General features: G+C 38.6%; 4 protein-coding genes across 5 annotated transcripts in view; 2 read left to right on the top strand and 2 right to left on the bottom strand.

The window, feature by feature from the left end:
- Positions 1-238: 238 nt before the first annotated feature.
- Positions 239-7,361, bottom strand: LOC113118468 (homeobox protein SIX5-like). Its single transcript, XM_026287678.1, has 3 exons — positions 6,290-7,361; positions 3,310-4,787; positions 239-3,224 (listed from the first exon to the last, which is right to left on the bottom strand). The coding sequence occupies exons 1-3, from the start codon at positions 7,120-7,122 to the stop codon at positions 2,539-2,541; spliced, it is 2,997 nt and encodes a 998-aa protein (XP_026143463.1). The 5' UTR covers positions 7,123-7,361; the 3' UTR covers positions 239-2,538.
- Positions 7,362-8,847: 1,486 nt separating this feature from the next.
- Positions 8,848-16,889, top strand: LOC113118471 (tubulin-folding cofactor B-like). The gene is made up of 7 exons (XM_026287683.1): positions 8,848-8,962; positions 9,224-9,386; positions 10,347-10,490; positions 14,142-14,238; positions 14,769-14,960; positions 15,286-15,358; positions 15,486-16,889. The coding sequence occupies exons 2-7, from the start codon at positions 9,267-9,269 to the stop codon at positions 15,598-15,600; spliced, it is 741 nt and encodes a 246-aa protein (XP_026143468.1). The 5' UTR covers positions 8,848-8,962; positions 9,224-9,266; the 3' UTR covers positions 15,601-16,889.
- A 120-nt stretch (positions 16,890-17,009) lies between these two features.
- On the top strand, positions 17,010-23,164 carry tmem123 (transmembrane protein 123). Its single transcript, XM_026287684.1, has 4 exons — positions 17,010-17,285; positions 17,951-18,124; positions 18,253-18,400; positions 22,354-23,164. Exons 1-4 carry the CDS (start codon positions 17,231-17,233, stop codon positions 22,376-22,378), a joined length of 402 nt encoding a protein of 133 aa, XP_026143469.1. The 5' UTR covers positions 17,010-17,230; the 3' UTR covers positions 22,379-23,164.
- The window catches only part of LOC113118470 (transcriptional coactivator YAP1-like), a 29,888-nt gene continuing 25,198 nt past the window's right edge, over positions 22,930-27,619 (bottom strand). For both annotated transcript variants that reach the window (XM_026287682.1, XM_026287681.1), the window contains 3 exons: positions 26,843-26,976; positions 25,737-25,849; positions 22,930-25,658 (listed from right to left, as the gene is read on the bottom strand). In XM_026287682.1, coding sequence (XP_026143467.1) covers positions 25,420-25,658; positions 25,737-25,849; positions 26,843-26,976 — 486 coding nt within the window. In that variant the 3' untranslated portion in view covers positions 22,930-25,419. The remainder of the gene's footprint in view (positions 25,659-25,736; positions 25,850-26,842; positions 26,977-27,619) is intronic.

Consider the following 27,619-nt stretch of genomic DNA (forward strand, 5'->3'; position numbering starts at 1 on the left):
ATCATGGTGCAGTATTTGTTAGACAATTTGGTTAGAGATGGCATTGCATATATATATTGTATATATACATATATACACACCATATATGCTTGTAATTATGTGTAAGAGAACCGCAGGTGATTTGCTTCTGGGTAAAAATATATATTTTTGTTGTTGTTGTAAAAAGACAGTCATTTTACTAAAAGTGTTTCACAAATAACTTGAGATTAATGTCAAACAAAAAGCATTCAGATAGAATTATATATATGTTTATTACATATCACAGAATGGAATATAAAAAATAAAATTACTATAAGATACAAAACACGCCTCTATAAAAAGAGACGTTTACAATAATGACAAAAACTCCCTTTACTAAATGAAATGATCAAGAAAAAACTCTTTGGTTTGATCAGCTGCATATTTTTATGTTTGTACACGACGGTGAAGCGAAAGTATTAAAGAGTGAACAGAACAAACAAATATATCGCTACTGACTAAAATAGATGTGAATTAACATAGTAATCATTACATTCTGGAGGAGTAATAGCAATACTCACGGACAAACTCATACACGCACACATGCTTTCCAAAAAAGTTCAAACATTTTCCTCGTGCTTGAAAGAAGAAGAAGAAAAAAACAACTTTGGCAAGTTAATGCAACAAGTCCTATAAAACATAAACGTGTAAAATACAAACACTTTCATAAAGAAACAAAGAAAGACAATATATCACAAAATGGAGTGTAATCCTAAGCTAGAATGAGGGAAACAGCTTTAAGGTTGAATGACCCCGAAATGATTGATAAATGCATTAAATATTTGTAAAAAAAAAAAAAAAACACATAGAAACAGGTATTCTTAAGGCTAGTGTGACCACTAAGGGTGACTACTGTGCACCAGTCAAAATCTCACAGGCCAAGCCTTATTTTAGTTGAATGGTTTAAAATAGCACCAACATTTGTGGGGCCCAAAAAAAAGGTAAAAGCTCCATGAATAAAAATGATAAAATGTGCAAAATATACAGAACTGTGCTCTACAATAAGCAAACCACTCTGGTAGTGATGATGACCTGTGTTGAAAAAGTCATACTTGTAGCTTAATTTGAGTCACCTAAATTGCATTTGATAAGAATCAAGCAGGAAAAGGGCAAAAACAGACATTTCCTGAAGCTATGTGGAAATTCTACAAATAAAAATATGAAATATAAAAGGACAAGATAAACAGAATAAAAACATTTCACGGTATATGTTTATGATGGATTTGTAGTGTAAGAAGTGGCTGTTTAAAACAGTAAACAAATCTTAGTTCATGATGAACAGTTGCATAGACAAATATCCAGTACTTCAATTCCCTTCAAACACTCAAGCCTATTAGGTTTATGCACAGTTTTATGGTAATGAGCTGGACTACTTGGGTAAACTCAATGGTTTATCTATGGAAACCAATGTCAATTATCTATTATACTACAAGTGTAGGATATCCATGGTCAGTTTAGTGTGCCATCATAAATGTACGCTGCAAGATAACGGTATACATGGAATATAAAACAACATAGAGTGCTTCACTGTGTGTTTGAAGTGTAATGTCAGAAAATCAGACACATTCACCATCTATTCACCTATAAAAGGTACTTCAGCCAATTGAACCTTAAAGCAAAAAACAATTAAAACGGCACCTGAACTGAGCAGTGCGGATGTAGTATATCCAATGTAGCTGTCACAGGCACATTTAAAGGCTAGTTTGTCAACCAAGTCTTGTCTTCCACCCAGTGTTGTGAGATTACTGAAATCTGATTTCCTTCTCCCAGCGCAGGGTGCTGTCGGTGCATCCAGGTATCTTTGGGAGCCTCTGACAGGATGACTAGCTCATGTTCAGACTCAATTCATACTTAGATTTGCTCCAAGACAGCAGATTTTGTGACCAGCATAAACATGTACCTCTATTATATTGTATCTCAGAGGGAAACCAAATATGACTTGTTTCTCTTCTTTAAAAGATAAAAGTACTTGTCAGAGTCTAAACTGAGAAGTAACAAAAATGTAAGGCACAAAAGAAGGCATTCCCACATGCTCTTCACTCCTAGATAGAAGAAATTGATTGCCACTGACATATTAGTGCCTTTTTACCACTTAGGGAGTCATGTAAGTCCTTTATAACATGCCTCAAGCTCTGTGTATCACCAAAAAAGGACTAACATGTAGACACAGCCTTAGATTCCTAGAGGTTAATATTGGTTACGCAAATGTCCTCTGTGACTAAATGGCAGTGCCTTCCCTTTACTGTAGTTAAACCTCTATGACATGCCCTTGTTAAATATATAGGTTTCACAAATGAATTCCATATATAAAAGAAAAGTTATTTTCTACGATTCCATTATTATGTTGTATACTTCCACTACTTAAAACTCCATCTACATAAGGAAGAGTGGGGAAAGCCTCCAAAGCTCTGAGGTCATAAATCATAGTTCCTCTCACTTCTGGGACATGGTCGAATGCAAGTCTTGCAGGTTGAGATTTAACATTAACTGCATCTAGTAGTTTGTCAGAAGGACTGGTGATTACAAACCCAGATCATCATCCACAGGGACAGACTGCAGTTGTGTCAGAATTTTCGAGTCCCCATCCATGTCCTCCACATCATCCAGCTGAGAATCTCTGTCTACATCTTCGCCTGGAGGAGGAGTGCCCAACAGGAGGGACTCTCCTCCTGGCAAACCTAACAAAGCAGGGTCCTCTGGAAGATCTCCTTTCCCACGCATGTCAAATAATGTCAGACCAGAGGGGGAGGACAGCGGGACAGGGCTCCAGGCTAGCTGGGAGAGTTGGTGGCCAGTTGCCACACCACTACATATTGGACTGAGTGGGAGCATGCTTTCAGGGCTAAGGGTCTGCTGGAATTGTAGGACACTTGTAGGAGTGGGAGTGCTAGAAGAGTCTGGGGTGTCAGGAGAGGCTCCTGGGGTTGGGTTGGCAATTGTTCCTGGCTCAGGGCTGCAGTAAAGTGTAGAGGAGCCAACAAGCCCCAAATGAGATGATTGTAGTGAATTTGAGGTTTGAGCAATGAGTGAAGGTGGGTGTACAGGTGAGGTTTGAGGATCAAGGGTACTTGAGACCAAACTATCTGGGACAGACTTGACAGGCATGCTGGCGAACTGGATCCCAGCTGGGATAGTGAGGATGAGTTTGCCATTTTGAAGACTAAGGATTGGGCTGCCCCCAATGCCACCTGCTAGTAGGATATTGCCTGGAGACAAAAACAGAATAAATGCATTTCAGAATAAAACAAGCAACTGTTTTCCACTCCTGATGAAATAATTTTTGTGACCTACCTGGAGAGGAAGAAGGTAGCTGAATCACCCCAGAGTTGAGAAATTGGACACCTGGGATGGTACCAGCAGGGACACTCTGAGGAGGCCCTATTGGACTGAGGCGTATCGGTCCTTGGGCAACACTCAATCCTGTTCCAGATCCAGATGTCAGAATCTGGAAAGCACCTCCAGGGGACGGAATGGAGAGAGATGGTGTTGCTGGGACCACCTGAGGAAAGGACAGGGTTCCAGTTGGAGTTCCCGCAATGGATGATGCAGGTATAAGTTGGGGGAGTGACAGGGGGACCAGCTGAGGTTGGCCCGAGTCTTTGGTTTGGGATATGGGCACAACTTGAGTTGGCGAGGAGATGGGAATGACTTGTGTTTCCATGGAGGTCTGTATCTGTGGAAATGCTGCTGAAGTAGATTCGTCTCCTAGCTGAGGTGTAAGCACCTGTGTAATCTGCCCATCAGCCATCTGGGGGAGTGATAAAGCACTACTGGTGCTTAATGTGTTCGAGCCATTTTGGAGGTGTGCTTGCGCAAGTCTTGGACCAATGTGCAAGGTCTGTGTCTGAAACGGAGGAATGGGGACTTGGGGTAACTGTGAATTGTTCAGGGAGACTGGAACAAGCTGGGGGCAGGATGACACTGTGGCCCCAGATGGATGCTGCATCAGTTGAGAAACTGGTACACCCTGTATTGATGGAACCACCTGGGGTAAAGACAGCACCTGAGGGCTAGAGATGGAGCTGCGAATTGGTGACTGAGACTCGGCTTTTCCTATTACAACAATTTCAGGTGGCTGTGTGGGCAGTAGTGGCACCATGGGACTGGAGATGACTGAACTCATGGAGCCAGTAGTTGATGCAGGAATACTATTTGTGACCAGTGCCTCTGAAGGAAGAGACGTGGGAGAGATGACAGAAGTAGAGATGATGGGTGAAGACATTGAGTTTGTAGGCAGTGACTGAGTGTTATCTGGATCCTTCAAGGGCTCTGGAAGACTGATGAAATCCAATGGAGAGACATTGCTGCTGGCTGTTTTTGTGTCCTCGCTGAGCGAGAGAGGTATTGTGCTAGTTAAACTGGCTTGTGGATTCAGAACCACAGTGGGCAGGCTGCCTTGGGCCTCTATATCACTGATGCCCCGGTCATCTTTGGAGATTACTTGAGCCCCATTTAGTAGCAATGGTGCATTAGCTGTAACAGGACTGAGAGTGACTGTGTGGCCATCGCTCAGTGTCAGCCCATTGATGATGACCCCTGTTCCTGCCCCTGAGAGTATATGGCTCCCATTGAGCAGCAGTGGATGAGAGCTTGTAAAGAATCCTCCTGTGCTGTTCAGAATAAGCTGACCAGTACTGCAAGGAGCCCCAGAGAGTGATATAAGAGAAGCATTTGAGCTGCCGGTCTCGTGAACAGCAGGTTTGTCAACAATATCATCCAGATCTCCCTTGCTGGTTTCATCTTCTGTACTGTGGTTTCCATCAGATTCACTGAAGGAAAGACAGAAACATTAAATTTGGTCAAACAGTCTAAATGTAGTTTCCATGAATGTCTACCATCAATCATCCAAAAGATTTCTGACAGCTGTATCAATAGAGGAGAAAGCTAAATTATTTACAAACCAGATCCAGTGAAGCTTGTGGTTCAACAAAAACCAGATAACTTGCAGCACATATGGCCACTGACACACTTTTAGTTGCGAACATTAAAGTTCATTCATTTTTTACATTTAGCCAACCTGTCACCATGTGCTGCAGTGAACAAATTACAGTACATGATAATGTACATTATTAATGGCTGCTGAATATTGTTCTAACATCTGACAGATAATGTTATCGAAATGTATTTTATAATCAATAAACATAGAATGGAAAAATAAAATTTAGTTTTCTAGTATATTATATCTTGCTGATTAAAATTCACAAAATAGGCATCTGCACAACATACATGTGCTTTTGGGAACAAGCATAATTGATATTATAATAACATTAATTCATGCCTCCTGGACCAAATCGAAGTCAACTGCATTTAATGTGATTAGATTTGATAAAAACTTTCCAAAATATTTCTGATAATTGTCGTATGAACATAGTAAGTTCATGATAAAAACTTTCCAAAATATTTCTATTAACTGTCATATGAAGTAAGTTTATCTTTTTATGTAGATAATCAATTTGAACAACATTTCCCTAAGTATTATGAATAAATTACTAACAAAATGTGATTGCAATTATATATAAAGGGGACAGCAGATTCAAGTTGTGCTGCAGTGATGATAAACATGTTTTAAAATATATGATTTAATTGAACTGAATGGGGGAAAAACACACAGCAACAACAACAACAACAACTCTGCTAAATAAATAAATAAAAAAATTCTAATGATAAGAAATTCCTAGTATGGCTTACTCCTCCCAAGTACTACACTTATATTTTAATGAAGTTTTTTTAAACCAATGTCCTCTCTGCCCTGATATTTAACCATCCATGGACTACAGAAAGACATTGTGGTGCAGGAGTTCAGGAAACTCGAGCCACTCCTGGCGCCCCTATCTCACATTTCACAACAAAGCAACATGCTTTCAGCCATGTTTTCTAAGACCTCCTTGTCATTTTCACTTGTCACTTCATTTAACAATTAGAATGCATGGCAAATGTTTATGAAATGTTTAAGTTTTTACGTCTGCATCTCCAATCTGTGCGCAAACTCATTTATTTTTAACTTTCCTGTGTTCAAGGGTTTATTAAATACAATAATCTGCGACACACTAGGCCTTTAATGAAGAGTTCCTACTGTGAATGTAACAGCCTACATCAGACCGGGCAATCTGTTCAGAATCTGTCCAGATTTGTAGTTTACACACTCGTTCTAGTGTAAACCTCGCACACAATAGCGGTTTGTTTACTGCTCTCTTCTCTCAGTCTGCTTCAAGAATGTTTCTCTCGGGTCTGAGACAAATCACTGTTCACATACTTGATACAATGCGCTTACCTTTTGCTGTTGGTACCGGAGGGGGTCCGATCCCTCTGTCGGCGATTCTTGAACCAGTTGCTGACTTGAGTCAATGAAAGTCCGGTGACTTTGGCTAAATTCTTCTTCTCGACCGGAGTGGGATACCTGTTACTCTTGTAACACTCCTTCAGCGCATTGCGCGACTTCTCCTTGAAGCAGTACACCGTCTCCTCTCCGTCCCAAATGGTTTTGGGCAAAGGAAACTTTTTGCGCAGTCGATATTTATCCACGGCGCCCAGACTGCGACCCCGGGAGGTCTCAGCCTCCTTGTAGCGCGCCTTCAAGTAGAGGTCTTGAAGGAACCCATGGTTACTCGGGTGGAAGTCATGACTGTCTAGGATGGCGTACAACTTGTTGAACTCCTCCCGGTGGAAAGCGACCAGAGCCTGGGCCTTCAGTAGGGTCTCGTTGCCACGTAGCAGATCGGCCGAAGGAGGGATGGTGGAGAGGAATCTCCACAGGCGATCCACATTACCCGCTTGCAGGAGCGCTTCGCACAGACACGCGACCTGATCGGTGGAAAAACTGAGCGCGGAGTTCTGGAAGCTTTGGAGCAGTTGTTCCGAGACTTCGTCCGGATCAATCTCCTCTTTCACTTTGGCTTCATCTTGCGTGGACTCCTTAGGGCCGTTTTCAGTTTGTTCTGTGGACTCCAAAGACAAGGAAGCCATTTTTATTTTAACTTTTTTTCCTTCAAGTTCCTCCTCCCTCCCCTTCTGTGCCTCTCTCCCATTCTCCCGTAGGCGAGTGAGTGCTGCTGCAGCGCGAGGCGTCACGCCCCTGCGTTTCGTCAACCTCCCCCATCGAGACATCCACCGCCACAGGCCTGCTGCATTTCAGTCCGGCTCCTTCATTACCATTGTGCAATCCTTTTTATCCAGACCACATTTGTTTCCCATTGACAAACAAACAATACACAAGCTTCACAATTTTTTGTTAATGCGTTCAATTGCTTTCAAGCTCAATGAGGACGTGAAGATTTAATAAGACTTAATTTTTATCTATCTATCTATCTATCTATCTATCTATCTATCTATCTATCTATCTATCTGTCTATCTATCTATCTATCTATCTATCTATCTATCTATCAGCCTACTGACCACACTCCAAAGTGCATTGAAACTTACTGTAATGAACCCAAGCATGTCTGGAAGTCTTTGATAATTTAAAGGCCAAATTTTGATATTTACCATATTTAATGTTTGATGTTGGGTTCAGTGTCTGTAGGAGACTCCACCTGAGACAACAGATGTTGTGAGGTGTCCTGAGTTATATAATGAAACCAACATTTTGTGTGTGTGTGTGTGTGTGTGTGTTTCAAAACTTTGCATGCTGGATGGACAGGGAGAGTAAGGGTTTAAATGTGAAAGAGGACACGCACACCTGGATGCAGATGGACAGAATGAGATGAGGCAGAGCTCTATACCTCCATCTCATCCCTTTGCAAGAATGTAAACTTTGTTTTCAGGAAGGCAGGCGATCAGGCTGTGTAGTCTGTCACCCCCATCCTACAACTTTCTATCCCCTCAGCCAATAACCCTTAGCCCTTTGATCTTCTACCTGTGCACACTTGCCTTTTAACATAACGAGTCATGTTTTGCAGTAGAGACATCTGAAAATGAGTAGCAGTTTTCAGAATTACTTTATTTGCCACTGCAGAGAGTTAAATGTGGCTTGTTTATCCTGTTGTTGTTGTTGTTGTTGTTGTGTGTGTGTGTGTGTTTGTGTGTGTGTGTGTGTGTGTGTATATATATATATATATATATATATATATATATATATATATACACACACACACACACACACACACTAGCAAATGTGTATTTCAATTATATCAGCTTTCTAGGGAATTTCGCAATGAGTCCAGTAAGGTCCAATAAGCTAACCTTAGTTAAAACAATTAACTAACATTGACAATATATTTCTTTTTACAGTGTAATCATTTATTTTATTAACATTAGTTATTAAAAACACAAATGTTCATTTTAGTTCATGTTAACTCGTTCATTAAATAATAGGTTAATGCTATACAACATTTGATTCTAATAATATATTAGTCAATGCTTAACAAATGCTTTAACATATGTTATAAGGTAAATAATGTTGACAACCAATGTATCAAAATACTTGCTTTCTCTCATTTTTAGTTGTAGCTAGTTGTAGCTAGTAGTTTTTGATTTTGTACTATTATATATTTAGTTTGGAGTAACTATTACAATATTTAGAATATATATTCCGATTTAAGTATGTGACACTAGTTTTTAATTTACTAGCAGTTACTTTCTGAATGAACTTCCCGTTTTTGCTTTTATTGAGGAGTTTCATGAAACTCTAGCAGCATCGTGTGGAATACATTTAGTACTGCAAGCAGGTGTTCATCATGCATCTTTGGGAGCGGTCTGTTTCAACAAAACAAACAGTGATTGGATAATAAGCGTAGCACTGAACAGCCCGATTCGACAGAGTACATATCTCCCGCCCACAGAGAGCCTAATAGCCATTTTCCTATTGGTTGAATCTAAAGTCCCGCCCAATTACCAATTTTTATTGGCTCTAAGGTCAATGTGGGTGGGCAGAAGTTTCCAGAATCTCGTGGTGTGGTCTTTGACGGAAGAGCTTTCTGAGGAGCTGAAACAAGAAGAAGATATACGGTATTGTTGGTTCGAATTCTGAATACAGCCCCTAAAATATCAGGTCGTGTGTAACTGATGAGAACTGAACGTGCTGACAGCTGACTGAAGCGGTTAATAAAGCTAGAGCTTGTCACGTGAGCGCATGTAAATACTGGCTAGCCATAGCAACCAGCAATATGGCAAATATGAAACCTTGAGTGGAGGCCATGAATAAATTACTGTTCTGATCGCGCATATGTGTTTAGCTGTATGAATAACAAACACACATTTGATTTTCAGCTCGACCACCCCAGCAGCATCAGAGTTTGGTTAGTAACGGAAGATGGACGGGAGTGTGACAGTCATCACCAACCCCACCGTGTCCGTGCGCGTGACCAGCACCGTCAGCTCCTTCGAGGTGAACCGGAGATTCAACCGAGGAATCACGATCGCAGAGTTTAAGGTGCGGCTCATATAACGTTAACGTCACTAGTATTATTGCCAAACAGTTGGACATGATACATGTCAGATATTACACTAACTTTAATATTGCAGAATTGAGGATGTGCAGCTTTGTATACTAAAATGACCCGTGATATTTAGGATATGTTTTGCTATTATTTTCCTGTAAAAGAGCTGGGTAATTGTGTCTTATTTAAAATGTTCAAAACATGTTTGGTGGTACTTTTTTTCTAGCTAGTGATGTATTATTCTGGTCATATGCAGATGTTGTCCATTGTGTAAATATGGTCAAATCAAAGTCATGACATCTTTTAGTATAACAGGATTTGTGATTCTGTAATATGGAGCCCCTAAATGGACATGGTGTGGGAAAAAAAGAAAGGAAGAAAATAATGGGTGTAAAAATTATATTCGTCCACTCACAAAAAAAAAAAAAAAAAAAAAAAAACAGTTTTCTCCAAAACATGTTAGACAGGCTAGCCAAATCTATGAAATAGTTTCCTACCAGTTTATATTATAGAAAAGTTTCTTGTGAGTGAGCAAAATTTATTTGGGAAATGTTAAAGTTTTGCAAGAGTTATTAATAATCTGTTCCAGAATTAAAAAACAAAAAACACTGATTGTAATTGCATATAGTCAGAGTAAATGTGCAAGAAAAAAGTTGTACAAGAGCTTGTCACGGTGTCAGTACCATTAAACAATTATTTTATACATCAACGTCTGAAATATTTATATTACTACTGCTGAGGTTTAATATGTACCTTTAACAAGCTTCTTTGAACCATTTACGGGTAAGTAACGTACAAAATTAGGATTTAAAGGTATTGCCCGAGTGACTTGTAATCATGAAGGTACAATTTTTCTATATGTTTTGACAGGTCATCAAACTGTGAGGGTCTGTTTGGAATCATATGGATGTTTTAGTTTATTTACTAGTTTAACCTGTATGTTTGCTTCTCAGAGTAAACTGGAGATGATTGTGGGCACTCCAGCTGCCTTTATGGACCTTGAGCTATTTAGCACTTCAGACAAGTTATTACAGAAGCTAGATGACAATGAAGCGCTGCTCGGCTCCTATCCTGTGGATGATGACTGCAGAATACATGTGGGTATTGACTCCTTTCTGACACCCCAGCTACACAGAAAATTAGTGATATGACAAAATGTGAGATGATGATTTCTAGAGCTTAAAAATTCTGCTGTTCTGGACATTTTTAAACTTCTTCAGTCTGATGGACCTAATGACTGTTTACAATCATTGAACAGACCAAATATTTATTCTCTCTCCCCCCTCTTTATTATTAATAATAAAGAATAGGGATGCAATGATACCAATTTTTAGAACCGATCCGATACCGAAAATTCAGAGTATCTGCCGATACCGATCCAATCCGATACCAGCACAGGTTTTTTTTATTATTATTATTCAATATAGAATTTCTATATTTCTCTGTGTTGGCCTGATCATCCTTCTTCTGTGTTAATCACAATCTACTAAATATACACATTCATTTTAATGAAAAATAACAAATAAATGCATTCAGGATTAATTTGAAACATATTTCCAAAAGAAAACCAATTAGAGCTTTATCAAAAAATTGTAACGTCTCTAGAACAGACATAAGTCAAAATTATCACTATAGTAAAGATGGAACATAAATGTATAGACTTACGGCATTTTTTTTTTTTTTTTTTTGCCATGCATTGTTCGAGCTAATTAATTGTAGCAGTGCCTCAGGTTTTTGCAGTGTTTATACAGTATGTTTATGCAGTCAGCTCTGATCTGTTAACATGGGCTCGGAAAAAGGCGCATCACAGACAGAGTGTGAACCTGGAGTTACAGGCATGCCCAGTCTGTTCTGTTATTGCGCTAGGCGCAATGCATTATGATTGGATCGGATAGCATACTATGGAGGTCAGGGCCGCGGAAAATCGTGCTATAAAGCGATTTAGAAATCGTGCACACTCAAATCGTGATTTTATGACTATTTCTAGAATGGACTGCAAATGAACAGAAAATAACTGGCTGGCACCGCTCAGCAAAACGGGAAAACCAGATCCAGGCAGAGCTCGGCAGCAGGTAGATAGTCACCGGAGCAAGCAGTCAGGAGGAAACACAACAGCCATTAATGCATGTTTGAATTTGTTGTTCTGTAGCATATGCAGCAAAAATATCTAAGAAAAATTGGTAGTTTATTCTTAAACCAATCAGCGAGCTCAAATAGTGGAAGCATAGTAACAGTTTAATATTTATTTTTTGTTATTTAATTATATATATTAAATTATGTTATGTTATGAATTAGACATTTTTACATATATTAACAATATTTATTTTAATAGTAATCGGCGGCCCACCTGCAATACCACCGCGGCCGCGGACCACAGGTTGAAAACCACTGTGTTACATATTGCTCTTTGTATTGTTGTAAAATACATTATTGAAAAAAAAACAAATATATACATTTATATAGAAATCTAAAAGATGTTTCTTTTAAATCTATAGCGCAGTAATAAAGGCAGCAACATATCAGATAGGACAGAACAAGAAATACTATTAATAATCTTTGATTTTAACGAAAATATTATAATACTGAAGATGCAAATATAGAGTGCTTAGGCACATCCTGTGCGCAAAATGATGAGCTTGAAGCAACACGGAGTTACAGTGTGCAGGCCGCGCAGCCCTTTGAGTCCACATAGAAAGCTGCTCTGCATGTGTTCATCTTCAGTTCTCTCTTCACAGCAGTTCAGTCAGTGTACTGTTTGAGTAAATGAATTACTTCGTAATATTGGTTTATTTCGACTCCGAGGGAGTGTTGGCCACGTTAAAAAAGTAAATAAATTGTGGATTGATTCTTACAGGAGACGCGAACCGGTTCAAATGATTCAGTCCTATTTGGTGAACTGGTTCACTAAGAAGAACCGGTCAAATCAAATGATTAATTCACGAACCGGACATCACTAGTACAAAAGGGAACAGATATTGATACATAGACTATTAAATCTGTGCGTTAGTTTAATGAGCCTTTTCTTTGAACAGTTTTAAACCTCAGTTACTGTGCGCTCTTGAAGATAGTTTAGTCGTTTTGACTGTAGTAACCAAACGTGACACACAGTTTGTTTGCTGAATGGAGGATGACAGACAGCCGCAGCAGAAATTAATGACTTCAATATTAATCTGTACCTCACATTGAACTATGGAGCAGCTTCAGAACACTTGAAATGTGTTCTTGAAAACGTTTTAGTGCTTTATAATATTTTTGTGTCTTTTGTGGAGCTCAACAATAACACAGAATAGTATACACAGGATCGGCTCTGGATCGGTCTCGTCTGTTCGATACCCGATCCACAGGAAATGCCAGGATCGGAGCCGATACCGATCCAGAGTATGCATGATGTATACATATAAAAAGTTCTTTGTAAAGGTGAAATAGATTTAAGATCGAAGTATGTAAAAGCTGATAGAACACTGAAAATATTGCTTCAAAATGTATTGTTTACACCACCAAAAATCTCGGTGATGCAGTGATACTTGTTGTTTTATCTCCTCATACTTCAGTGTTAACAAAAAACTATCCATTCGTCAAATTATGTGGCTGACGTTGGCTCGATGTGTGTGTAATATCCAGCACATGTGCTGTGTGTGTGTGCGTGCAGTCCGTCATCATGGCAGAGTGAAACATTTGAAAGTGTGCGCTCTCGTTACAAAACTAAGTGGCACCAGTGGCAGATGCAATATATGCAGTAGTGTAATAGTGAACGAAGTTAAAACGTAATAGTTAATTTTTCATTCCATTACTTTTTCATTCTAACACAACTTCTAACTCAAGCGATGCACTGTATAATGTCTCGCGGTTTCTAGCTTCAACTGCAACTCGCGAGATACATTCACATCAAATGTCAATTCAGTGGTAGTACTTATTTGCATTCACAAAAGTACATTATTTGCCTGTGCTTTTAGGCCTTGCCGGAGAAAGGTTTTATTCACGTGTTGTTCTAACGTGCTTATTCAGAGCGCATCCACCCGAAGTGTCCATACACTAAAATGCCGGTCAAACAGCACCTGATTACTTGGTTATATTAGTTATGGTCTGATTGTGCTAATGCTGTCAAAAACGCACAAGGTTTACATATAAACACAGTTAATTATGTCTTAAGTGAAAAAAAGTAAGAGAGAAATGTTGTGTGCATCTCTTAAAGGGACATTATTAAACGTACTGCAGCTTGTCATTAATTAAGATTGTGTCATTATTTACTCCGTCATGATGTACCTAGCATGTATTAATTTGCATTTATTCTTGTGCTGAACACAAAAGAAGATATTTTGAAGAATGTGGGTAACCAAACAATTGCTGGTCCCCACTGACTTTGATAGTGGGGGGGGGGGTCATTGGGGACCAACAATTGTTTAGTTCCCCACATTCTTCAAAATAATTATTCAAGGTCTTTTTGCACCAAATAGTATCGATAACAGTATCGACAAGTACCAGTATTGATTAGTAAAATATAAACAATACCCATCCCTAATATCATAGTAATATAATTTATGACATTGGTGATTTTTTTTTTTCTTTTTACATTAAACAATTAAATATTACATATGTAATATAATGTGTATTTTCATTACAGGATTAGGCCTTAAATTTCATATAAGGTGGTATTAAAAAGTCTTAAGTTGAATTTGTTCAGATCTGCAGAAACCCCGTAGCATTAATAAAGACAGAATTCTTATGTTTTAATGTTGTTTTCTGTGCAGGTGACAGACCGCAGTGGTACGCAAAGTGGGGAGTTCACTGATTTGTCAAAGGTTGAGAAATTTGAGATCTCTGATGAAGCCTATGAAAAAAGGGCAGGTAATCCAAATATCTTTAATAATCAAATTTCAGCCTGTAACACATTTGTTGAGTGATTTTAATTTAAAGAAAATTATAGTGACTATGCTAATAGTTGAGCTCCAAAAGAAATTGAAACAGAGACATGTTAAGTCTTTCTTATTGTGACGTACATCTTGAGTTAAAGGTCTTTTGAAAATGGGGAAAAAAATTTCGAACAGGGTTCTACATCAGTTGGTGATTGATTGGATGGAGGCAGATCGACTAAATGTGAGCTTGCGTCAATTGTAAGATAGGAGCATGTTTTAAGTGGAGTTAACATTTTGATTGAAAATAAAAATTGTTTATAGCGTGAAATAGTCTTTCAGTAGGTAGTACAAATGGTTCATTTTGATTATACATATGATAAGTACTTGTATACATTTAATGCATTTAGCAGATGCTTTAATTCATCTTAAGTTTTTTTTTTTATTATTATTTTATACCAGTATGTATGTAATTATAATTAATGTAAGCAAATAACCTAGCTTTTCTTTCTTCTTTTGTGTCAGACTCAATACGGAACTTCAAGAAGAATATGAAGTTAGGTCGATTTAATGAGGAAACCAGGGCCAAGCAAGAAGAGGCTCTTGCGAAGAAAGAAGAGGAAGAGAAGGCGGCCGCTGAAGCCATTGCTGTTGGGAACCGCTGTAAAGTTCAAGTTCCTGGGCAACCTACCAAGATTGGCACTGTTATGTTTGTTGGTAAGCTTACCCTTATTTTCATATCACACCTCTCAGATTAAGGTTTTGTTTGTGCTATTTACATGACCTGGTTTAATTGCATCTGCTGCTCTGATTTACCACTTGAATGTTACATGTACTTGTAATAATGAAAAGAAATGAATATAATCAACTTGCATCTAGAATTCATATTGATTTAAATGGTGCATGATGCTTTTCAGAAGGCAATTAACTCTGTGAACTGTAACACACCATCCTGACCTGGGGCTCCCAGTTTTTTTCATATATGAGTTCCTGTGTTTTCCAACCATATTCAATGGGGCTTAAATGCTTTCTTTGTTTTCAGGTACAGCAGATTTCAAACCAGGCTACTGGGTTGGTGTGAAATATGATGAGCCGCTGGGGAAGAATGATGGCAGGTCGGTGCACGCACAAGTTATTTATGTTTATGAAAAAGACCAGCATGTCTCTGAAAATGACTAATGTGACCCTTACATGAACCTTCTGAGAAAGTGTGATTGATGCGTTATATTTGTCTTGCTTTAGTGTGAATGGGAAACGCTATTTTGAGTGTGAGCCAAAATATGGAGCCTTCGTCAAGCCCCTCTCAGTAACTGTGGGAGACTTTCCTGAAGAGGACTATGGTTTGGATGAGATGTAAGACTCACCTGATGAGCAGCCAGAAGAAAGATCCTCTTTCTTCCAGAGATTTGACTCCATGCAGTGAGACATTGCTGCAGTTAAAGGTTTCTTGTCGTCAATGCAGATCATTTTGTTTTATGCTGGTCTGGAAGAGATCAGTGAAAATTGTATCTTAATTTCCTGCAGTCAAACTCGAGGAATGATCTTAAACAACATCTGTGCCCTGGCGACTAGAAGTAACTAGTAAAGTAAATGTGAGAACACCAGCCGAGGTCAGAGTAAAGAAAAGCATTCGCTTGCATGTTGATTGTTCATTATTGAATTCCAAAGTTCTACAGCTAATTTGAGCCTAGGCCGAATCAATTTACTTCAAACAAAACCAACCAACCACAGCAGAAAATGTTCTTCACGTTTTTGCAGTTCTATAAATGTCATTTGTACTAATGAATTCCTCCTTTTCTGCAGCCGATTACATTCTAATGCCTCAGAATGGCTGTTTTAGGGTATCACTCCCTCATTCTCTGTAATTGGCACTTTAGCGATTAGCTCACTAATGAGATGTGTAATGTATGTAGAATCCATGGCCTTGGTTTTTCAATGGTTCTGTATTTTCAGTTTAAATGACAGAAATGTGTCAAGAAGACATTGTTTTTTTTGTGTGCGTGTATGTGAACATTTTCATGCATGTCAAATTTAAGTTAATCAGAAAGGCATAATGTTTTTATGGAATTCTGATTAGTAAAATCTGTTTTAAAGAAATCCATGTGCCAATTTTGTCCTACAGACATATGTCCAAATTGTTTTATTATTATTTTTTTACTGCCTTAATACATAGCATGGGACTCATGTTGCGGTGAAAAACACTGGTATAGTATGGCCCGAAAACCTTCATACCTCACACAAGTGATGATAAACATTTGGTTTTAGTGCACAGCAAGTCAGCAACTTGTATGATTTATAGGAATGTTATAATTTTTATAGTAGCTTTAACAAAATGCATTGTAAAGTAGGTATTTTGGACACTAGACCAGGGCCAAGCACAAATGCTGATGTTGGATATAGAGACCTCTTTCTTCCTTAACTCAATGCTTACGTTAAGTGGGAATAAAAATAAAAAACAATTAAGGGTTTTTGTCTTTGACGCTGTTTGATAAACTTAAAGTCTTAGTCACCATTTGCAATTGAATTGATCATTTATCAAAAACGTGGCCATGGGGGTTTCTGGCTCAACTGATCGTGCCTTAGTGCACCAAAGTTTTTCCCCTCCAGACTGTGATGCTTTGCAAAAATAAAACGAGTTTCAAATCACTTGCTTGGACATCCATTACTTTCAAAACTTAGACAGTGACGTTACATTAGATTTGAATGGTGAGCGCCTGCTTTTTACAGTACACACATACACCGACGGATGTGCAAACCAGACCTCCAAGTAGACCACATGGTTAATAGTTTCAGTCGCTGTTGCTGTCATCCAGTTGAGCTGGTGTCGACTAAAACTGGATATTAAAGTCTAATTTCATTATTTATGAAGCGTTCTTGATACCTGAAGCAGTTTGATAACTTCGTCGTTAATGAGGGCAGACTAAGAGCTTTATTCGTCTTTCATGACTGTCGGTTAGTTTTGGGACTAAAGTTTATTCGTAAAGAAAATGAAACGCTGTTTGTGTTTCATCTTCATTCATTCCTGTCTGCTTTTGCCATCCGGTGAGTAAATCTCATTTGTTTATTTGTTAGAACTCTAGAAACCGCGGAAATTGCGAAGGCTTCCAGTGTGTATACGTGTACACGGAGTTTGGGACATTGCGGTTCTGTCTCAAAACTGAGGGAGCTGCTCAACAGACTCCGAGTCCGAAATGAAGCAAGGCTTATGGCAAAGATGCCAAACGTATCAGTTTATAGTAAGGGTAATGTTGTTTTACAGGCACCACAACTGTTCTTACTATTATATTACCCTTTTTCTTTTTGTTAACTTCCCACAGATAGTGAGGAAAAGCTGAACGGCAGTACAAGGGTCAGTGATAGATTGGTAGATACTTTTAACATTAGATACTTGTTTACATTTCATACCCAAGTATATACTTTTTTTCCAGGCCTTGGCTGGTCTAGGTTGACGGTTCACTGCTCACTTTTTTGAGACTATCTACATGTAAACAAATGAGTTACTCCAGTAGAACAGCCATATGAATCTTACTCAAATTTCCATGAATACACAGAATTACAGCATTCGCAATGTTTTGGACCAGATGTGTGCTATTGCAGCGAAATCTTACACAACACTATAAAAGTACTCTGCTAGTGGCTGTTATTGTAATTTCTGTAACATAAGAAAAAATAAACTGCTTTTGCTGATCTGGATTTTCCATATGCAGACAGGAGAGCTGTCCAGGCTCATTCAGCTGAAGGAAAGGCTTCAGTGACTAGATTGAACATGTCCAGCTATTCAACATTACTGCCCAAAGCTGAACCCATCGATCCAACTGAACCGTCTGTGAACACTGTGCACATCTCAACAGAGAGCAAACGGCTGATTTCTGTTACGACAGGTACAGTCTGAGTTTCTGCACTGATTGATTGCACTACTTTAGATCAGCATTAGTTTCACCAACAGCATCATCAGTATTAATACAGTCAATTTTTTTAAACCTCTATTGTCTTTGGATGGATAAAACAGGTGTTCCTCCTAGTAACCCAACAGCAGGTCCTCGGTTCCATGCGGGTAGTTTCATTGGCGGTATGATGCTGGCCTTTATTATCATACTGGTCATCAGTCTGGGCTACAGATTGACTTGCTCACAACGGGAAGTGCGCTACAGAGTCATGTGAGTACCATCAGAGCTGGAAGCTAGTGTTAAAAAAAATAAAAATATTGATCCAAGATATGGCCAGAGATGTGATGAGTTTGTGAACCATGTACCTCCTATTTCTCAAAAGAACGCATTAGTGCCCATTCACTTTTTCAGCAGCACGGATTTAAAAAAAATAAAAATAAAAATTCCCCATAGGGATTGTTAAAAAGTTATTATCAAGAGTAATATACCCAACCAACCAGCTATAAGGTGAATAAAATCTTAAACTTATTTGAAAAAAATAAAAATGGTACTGTATGTATGAGACAAATATTGTGTGTGTGTGTGTGTGTGTGTGTATATATACAGTATATATATACACAGTGGGTACGGAAAGTATTCGGACCCCCTTAAACTTTTCACTCTTTGTTGTATTGCAGCCATTTGTTAAATTATAGTTATTTTTTCCTCATTAATGTACACACAGCTCCCCATATTGACAGAACACAAACACATAATTGTTGACATTTTTGCAGATTTATTATAAAAGGAAAACTGAAATATCACATGGTCCTGAGTATTCAGACGCTTTCCTCAGTATTTAGTAGAAGCACCCTTTTGATCTAATAGAGCCAGAGTCTTTATGGGAAAGATGCAAAAAGTTTTTCACACCTGGATTTGGGGATCCTCTGGCATTCCTCCTTGCAGATCCTCTCCTGTTCTGTCAGGTTGGATGGTAAACGTTGTTGGACAGCCATTTTCAGGTCTCTCCAGAGATGCTCAGTTGGGTTTAACTCAGGTCTCTGGCTGGGCCACTCAAGAACAGTCACAGAGTTGTTGTGGAGCCAGGTCATTGTCTTGTTGGAAGGTGAACCTTCGGCCCAGTCTGAGGTCCTGAGCACTCTGGAGAAGATTTTCGTCCAGGATATCCCTGTACCTTTCCCTCTATTGCAACCAGTCATCCTGTCCCTGCAGTTGAAAAACCGGAAATCCGGTAAATCTGCAAAAAGCAGCGTACTTGATAACTTCAGTCAGCTGACCATGGCTACTGCAATTTTCCTTACTGTATATTTACAATAAAACAAAATAGGATATCAAATACCACTGCCTCCTTACATTTTCATTTAGACATAATAACAGCTGTAGAAATGTACTTAGTTCAGGGAAATGTGTATATACAGTCATTACAATGAAACTAAATATTATATAAATTTTTATATAAAAAAAAATTATTTTCATTTTAACATACAGTATTGTTCAAAATAATAGCAGTACAATGTGACTAACCAGAATAATCAAGGTTTTTCGTATATTTTTTTATTGCTACGTGGCAAACAAGTTACCAGTAGGTTCAGTAGATTCTCAGAAAACAAATGAGACCCAGCATTCATGATATGCACGCTCTTAAGGCTGTGCAATTGGGCAATTAGTTGAATTAGTTGAAAGGGGTGTGTTCAAAAAAATAGCAGTGTGGCATTCAATCACTGAGGTCATCAATTTTGTGAAGAAACAGGTGTGAATCAGGTGGCCCCTATTTAAGGATGAAGCCAACACTTGTTGAACATGCATTTGAAAGCTGAGGAAAATGGGTCGTTCAAGACATTGTTCAGAAGAACAGCGTACTTTGATTAAAAAGTTGATTAGAGAGGGGAAAACCTATAAAGAGGTGCAAAAAATGATAGGCTGTTCAGCTAAAATGATCTCCAATGCCTTAAAATGGAGAGCAAAACCAGAGAGACGTGGAAGAAAACGGATAGAACATCAACATCAAAACATCAAACATGGATAGAAGAATAACCAGAATGGCAAAGGCTCAGCCAATGATCACCTCCAGGATGATTAAAGACAGTCTGGAGTTACCTGTAAGTACTGTGACAGAAGACGTCTGTGTGAAGCTAATCTATTTTCAAGAATCCCCCGCAAAGTCCCTCTGTTAAAAAAAAGGCATGTGCAGAAGAGGTTACAATTTGCCAAAGAACACATCAACTGGCCTAAAGAGAAATGGAGGAACATTTTGTGGACTGATGAGAGTAAAATTGTTCTTTTTGGGTCCAAGGGCCACAGGCAGTTTGTGAGACGACCCCCAAACTCTGAATTCAAGCCACAGTACACAGTGAAGACAGTGAAGCATGGAGGTGCAAGCATCATGATATGGGCATGTTTCTCCTACTATGGTGTTGGGCCTATTTATCGCATACCAGGGATCATGGATCAGTTTGCATATGTTAAAATACTTGAAGAGGTCATGTTGCCCTATGCTGAAGAGGACATGCCCTTGAAATGGTTCTTTCAACAAGACAATGACCCAAAACACACTAGTAAACGGGCAAAGTCTTGGTTCCAAACCAACAAAATTAATGTTATGGAGTGGCCAGCCCAATCTCCAGACCTTAATCCAATTGAGAACTTGTGGGGTGATATCAAAAATGCTGTTTCTGAAGCAAAACCAAGAAATGTGAATGAATTGTGGAATGTTGTTAAAGAATCATGGAGTGGAATAACAGCTGAGAGGTGCCACAAGTTGGTTGACTCCATGCCACACAGATGTCAAGCAGTTTTAAAAAACTGTGGTCATACAACTAAATATTAGTTTAGTGATTCACAGGATTGCTAAATCCCAGAAAAAAAAAATGTTTGTACAAAATAGTTTTGAGTTTGTACAGTCAAAGGTAGACACTGCTATTTTTTTGAACACACCCCTTTCAACTAATTGCCCAATTGCACAGCCTTAAGAGCGTGCATATCATGAATGCTGGGTCTTGTTTGTTTTCTGACAATCTACTGAACCTACTGGTAACTTGTTTGCCACGTAGCAATAAAAAATATACTAAAAACCTTGATTATTCTGGTTAGTCACATTGTACTGCTATTATTTTGAACAATACTGTAAATAAATTGAATACAGACCAAAGATTACCTGTTAGATTTACCCTGGGTAAGGTAGTTCCTGGGTAAAGTTCCCGCGGTAGCTCAGTTTGGCCAGATGGCAGCTCTAGGAAGGGTTCTGGTCATCCCAAACGTCTTCCATTTAAGGATTATGGAGGCCACTTAGGAACCTTAAGTGCAGCAGAATTTTTTTTGTAACCTTAGCCAGATCTGTGCCTTGCCACAATTCTGTCTCTGAGCTCTTCAGACAGTTCCTTTGACAGGTGTTTGGCTTTCCTAATCAGGTCTTATCAGTATAATCGAAGACAGCTGGACTGAAATGAAGATGTAGAACCAGCTCAAGGATGATCAGAAGAAATGGACAGAGTGTCACAGCAAGGGTCTGAATACTAAGGACCATTTGATATTTCAGTTTTTTAATAAATCTGCAAAAATGTCAACAATTCTGTGTTTTTCTGTCAATATGGAGTGCTGTGTGTACAATAATGAGGGAAAACAAAAATAACTTGATAAATGATTTTAGCAAATGGCTGCAATATAACAGTGAAAAATTTAAGGGGGTCTGAATACTTTCCGTACCCACTGTATATATATATATATGCACACATATACTACTGTATATATGTGTGTGTGTGTGTGTGTATATACATATATATGTACAGTAAATATAGATATGCAGAGAGATGATTTACAGGATTTGCATTTACTCTGGTGGAGTGTCTGTACAGCATCGTGGGTAATGTAGTTTTTCACCAAAATTTTCACAAAAACTCGTAGCACACAGTAGGTCTGGGTTTCACTTTATTTTAAGGTGTCCTTGTTACGGTGTACATACACTTTTAAATACTGAGTAATATTTATTAACTACATTCTATATGGTTAGGGTTGGGTTATTTTTATGTAATTATGCATCATTTATCATGGTAACACTTTAGTTTAAGGTGTCCTTGTTACACGTTACATGTACTTAATATTATAACACTTAATTATGCATAATTACATGCAACCTAAGCCAAAGCACTCTTATGTATTATCCCATAATTTATACATGTTCATATGGAATAATGTTAAACAGCTAATTTTTATTTAATGTCCCGCAGTGAGGAACACGATGCCATAATTTAAAAATGGAGCCGTTGAGGAAATACAGGCTAAAACACAAGCTAGTCCTCATCTGAAGAGAACGTTTTCACCTTCATGTGGTAAATATGTATATGAGACGGTATCTGGTTTGATACATATTAAATTGTAATCTTAAATAGGTTATTCCCTATTCCCTTTTACATTTTCAGCTGTGAATACTTGAACAATACTTGAAAAACAAAAATGTGTGTTTGTGTCTGTGTCTACGGTCTAGTCCGGTGCAGTCCAATGTGTACTACAGGACATTTTAATGAGCTTGGACTAAACATATAGCGTTTAAAATGTGCTCCCGTAAAATCTTCTTAAAGACCTACCAGAGGCAAAAATGATTTGGTTACAGTTCAGGAGCTTTTTCTTTTAAAGTTTCTAATATTTTTAAATAAACGTTCACGATACATTTGTTTGAAAAGTGTTGATTTTGGGTTTCATCATGTATGGAAGAAGAAGTGATCCAATAAAGTGATTTAGTCTAACTGCATGACTGCATGATGTACAATAGAAAACTGATAAAATAACGGATTAAACACAGTAACTACCAAAGTATATACTTTATTCCAGGCCAATTTGAAAGTAATATGTAAAGAAATATAATGTAACAGAACTTAAGGTTCTAAAGTACATGCACATACATTGATTTAAAAAAAAAGAGAGAGAGAGAGAGATCATAATAAAAGGATATATAAATTCATTCTGGGTGCATTTAAAATAAATCTAAATACCAATCCATTAACTTGTGTGATTAGTACTACCACTACAAAAAAAAAAAAAGTAAACAGTTACTATATATTCTGAACAGTTGCACACTAAGCAAGCATAAAATTTAAAGTTTAAGTGACATACACATTTTAGTCAATGTTTTAGAAACGTGCAATACCATCAGTGTACCCACAATTCATAAAACATTTTGTTGCATTGCTCTCTCCAACACTGTTTTACCCCACTCGAGTCTGCCATCAATACTTTGTTTGCAAAAATATAGTTCTCTTAGCTTGTATTTGCTTTTTTTTTTCTCTCACCACTTTTATTTTCTCTATAACTTCTAACTTTCATTACTATGGCCTAGCTTGCTGTTTTTGATCATAAAATCTGACCATTAAATTGCGCTTACCGAGGCAATTGCGTTATAAACCTTAGCGGTATATTCACCCCCACAGACCACAGACATTATACTGATAAAACTTCACCTTTGTTAAAAAAACAAAAAATCAGTACAACACACATTTAGTGTACGGGCCAGTTATTGAGCCATAATCATGTAGTGTAAAGGGATCCATATATTGTAAACAAGAGGAAATGAATTCAAAGCATCTGCAGCAAATTTGTAATGGGCAAAGTCCCTGTAGTGTTCTGCTCTAGTGAAATAATGCAAACCTAGGTAACCTGCCTAATGTGTCTTTAGTACTGACATCAGAGGACCAGACGGATCTGGCTTCATTAGAAATCTCCTCACAAATCAATTCGAACTTTCTCATTAGCTTATGTCTTACGTGTATATAAAAGTATGATAAATTATTTTTTATTTGTTGTTCATTACTAAAAAAAAAAAAAAAAAGTCTTTGGAAGCCTCCTGGAAATCCTGACAGAAACGAACATAACTGATTGTTTCCATAAAGTCTACTGTATCATTCATGCCCACTGTTATCAAACTCGAATCCAAGCTAACAGCTAATCTACAGCACTAACCTTTAAGACATGCTCATCTATCCATCTAAACCTATCAGAACCTTCCTCTTCCTGCCCGATATCCACCTCGGCACCAAACATCATCAACATGACTGGCACAGACTCTACTGGAGCTCATATCAGAGATGTCTGTCTGTTCATCAAAGTGCCCTTGAGATTTTGTTCATTGCTTTTGGATTAAAAAAAAAAAATCTGAGATTTTCACTAAAATAAGCAAGTAAGCAACAACATACCGACTGAGATTCTATAATCGTATAATAAAATAAAAATATCGGTAATGAAAGGGAACAATCAGGTTGATTAAGATGATAGCGTCCATCTAGATAGTGTTCTTTGTGAATCAGTTCATGTACTACAAGGCAGCTCTTAGAATAGTTGTTCTGTATAAAACTCTTCAAATGAGAGCAGAAAGATCAGATTTGTTCTTTGATCACACATTAATGCCATAACCCTTGAGAAAACAGAATCAGGCTTAAATAAAACTAACACACGAAGAAGCTAGGGTCCTTTAAAAAAAAAGAAAAAAAAAAGGAAAAAAATCAAACCCTAATTCCCAACATAATATTTTTTTTATAAAACCTCTGCAAAGAAATATACTTTGATTAATGAAGTTAGTAAGTAAAAGCAAATGTCAGATTTGATCTATGATCTGTAGCAGACAGGAACATGTTTTTTTTGTCTGAAGGCACTTGATTACTCAGTTTCTAGTGTGATATGCTGGCACAGCCAAGCAGCAGTATTTGTTTAACTAAAGCCACACGACTTAGACCTTACAATCACAATCCCTTCACATACAGACGACCTCCTCATCGCTTTTTGGTTTCTCAGGCTCATTACTGTACGAGGAAAAAATGAGCCGAGATCAGGGATGTTCGGAGACGGGAGCTGCAGTCACAGGAGGTTGCGGTATGTTGGTTCCGGGGTTCGTCTGTCTTTATTTCTCTCTGAGCCCTCTCGGCCCTGTTCGCCCAGCGAGGGGAGAAACGACACGTCGCGCACACAACTTCACATTCGCATACTTGCACGCAGTTCAGCCGTGAAAGAGATATGGGTACTTGTGGACACTTGTCTGTTCATGGGCCAGCCTTGAGGATGCAGACATGAAAAAAAAAAGACTTAAGAAAACAAAAAGAAGCCCAAAAAGGACCAAAGGTTAAAATCCCTCTGCTTTTAAAACCAATTCGGCCAAATGTAGTGAATAGAAGATAATGTAAAAACTGTCCAGTAGGGTGAAATGTCTTTCTTTTCTCAACTCAAAGCATCTACACATCCTTCACAGATTGGATTAGGCAGCAGTTCGGCATGTTGGAAGAGAAGGCGTAGCGCTGGATCCAGGTGCTCTATAGCCAGGTTAGAAAGTTTTCCTTGTCGATCTTGGTGGCTGCCAGCACTGACTCCATGTCGTTGAGGATGTCGGAGCTCAGCGCTTCCTGCAGGCTTGGCATCAGCTCCTCACCCTCCACCGCCATGCTCTCCCCCTCCAGGGTGCCCAGGTCCACGTCTGTGCCCGGGATCGCATCTAGGTAGTCTGGGAAACGGCTGGGCTGTGTCGCCATCGAGCTGGGGCCGAGGCTGTCGCCTGAGAGCGAGATGGTTGGTCTTAAAATGTGCTGACATCATGTGTGTGGTTACATTGAGTATTCTTGTTGTGGCGTACCTGTCTCCATCTCGTCCACACTGTTGAGAAAGTCGTCCGGGGTACGGGGGACGCTGTAGCTGCTCATGCTCAGGCCACTGTCTGTGCTCTCGTCTCTGGAGTGATATGTCCCACTGCACAGGAAAAAACACCCGGACACAACTGCTTAGACAACTCTCATCTGCGTACATATGTAAACTGTACACTTACACTACTCGGTCGAACGTTTGAGGCAAGATCATTTGGAATAAAAAATGAAAAGAGGCATTAAAAGACATCTAATATATGTTACAAAAGATTTGTATTTTAAAATGAATGCTGAACTTTATATTGATTAAAGAAACCTGGGGGGAAATGATCATGGTTTACACAAAGATATTACCGTAAACAGCACAATTGTTTTCACGCTGATAATAATCCAAATATTCCCTGAGCATCAAATCATAATACTACTAAAACAGAAAAGAGTTCTTTAAGCTTCTGCTTAAAATTATTCTGCTTAAATTTTGCTAGTAATTGCTTGTACTACTCGCAGTGGCCTGCTTTGAACTGCCTTTGATTGTGAAAGTTGTTGTTTTGCTGGTGGTCTCTCTATAAATAGCACAGTTCAGGCAGTTCAGAATAAAGAGAGCAGAGGACATGCTACAGTGAGAGAAAATACAGCAAGTTTCTTCTAATTAAGAGAATGAAATGCGGCTTTGGTGCATGAGAGCTGCTGGATGAATGAGCTCTTTGTGTGTGCAGCGGAGGTGGAAGAGGGAGGCTGGCCTTGTCTAAGACCGAAACCACATGTTCTCTCGGGCCGCCTTGTTATTCACATCAATCCCTTATCTGCTCACATGTAGGAGGAGATTTGTATGTGCTCGACTGCCACTGGAGGACGCAATTCTCTGCAAAAGCAGCTTAATTCGGATTTACTTTCAACAGCTTCTCCAGCAGGGGTCACTAGTGAGTGTCACTCAAGTTAAAAAAAACTAAAAAACACGAACACACAATGCAGCCAAACATCCTTTGTGGAAAAGTTCATTGCCCTTATGTGCCTTTCAACTGGTAAATAATTCCATGTGCAAATGCAAAAGTGATTTTTTTCTTGTATGACTGCAGTCCTGCAGTTTGATGCATCTTACCTGTTCAAGAACGGGTCAGAACTGTTGGTGGTCATGTTACGTGCGTCTTGTCCCATGCTGGGTGAAGACACAGGGTTTTGAGTGCCGCCATCATGCTCCATGCTGGTCGGCAGCTGGTTTCTCAGGGCGAGCTCCTGTAAGGAGACAAAAGAATATGTGTCAAAGTACGAAATTCATTAAAGTGAGCAGACTGGGTTTGCAGGAACGGAAGCTTAACGCAAGACTAAATTAATGATTTTCTTTGGAATTACTCCAAGCACCGAGATGAGAGAGGATACATTTTTTTCTATTAAAGGAAAAAGGACAGAACAAACTATACAGGTTTTTGCTTTCAAACTATGCACACGTACGCGAAACAGTGAGTGAGGTACGGGAAAGAAGGAAAAAAAAAAAAAAAAAACTTAACATACAAGTTTTACTTCGTTTACTTTATCACCCATTTGAGTGAAGTAAAAGCCTTTCCCATCCAACAAGTCATGAGTTGCAGATCTGGTTATCATTTGTCAATGGATTGTGCAAGATTGTCTGTCAACATCCTTGATTATTTTACGGCCTCAGCTCAAACTGCTGGTTTGTGGAGACTCACGCGAAGGTGTGGGTTTATTGCACATCATTTAGGGTACGGCAGAAGGGTCCGATCTTTTTATTACTGACTTCCTATGATTAATTGAACCTTAAAAACGGTCACAACTTTCGCAGATTAAAAGACAACTCGACATGCCATCACCACAGAAAAGACTCCAACACATCAACATTAACACTGACCCTACTGACTGA

Source organism: Carassius auratus, chromosome 18 (genome assembly GCF_003368295.1).
Source record: "Carassius auratus strain Wakin chromosome 18, ASM336829v1, whole genome shotgun sequence".
NCBI lineage: Eukaryota > Metazoa > Chordata > Actinopteri > Cypriniformes > Cyprinidae > Carassius > Carassius auratus.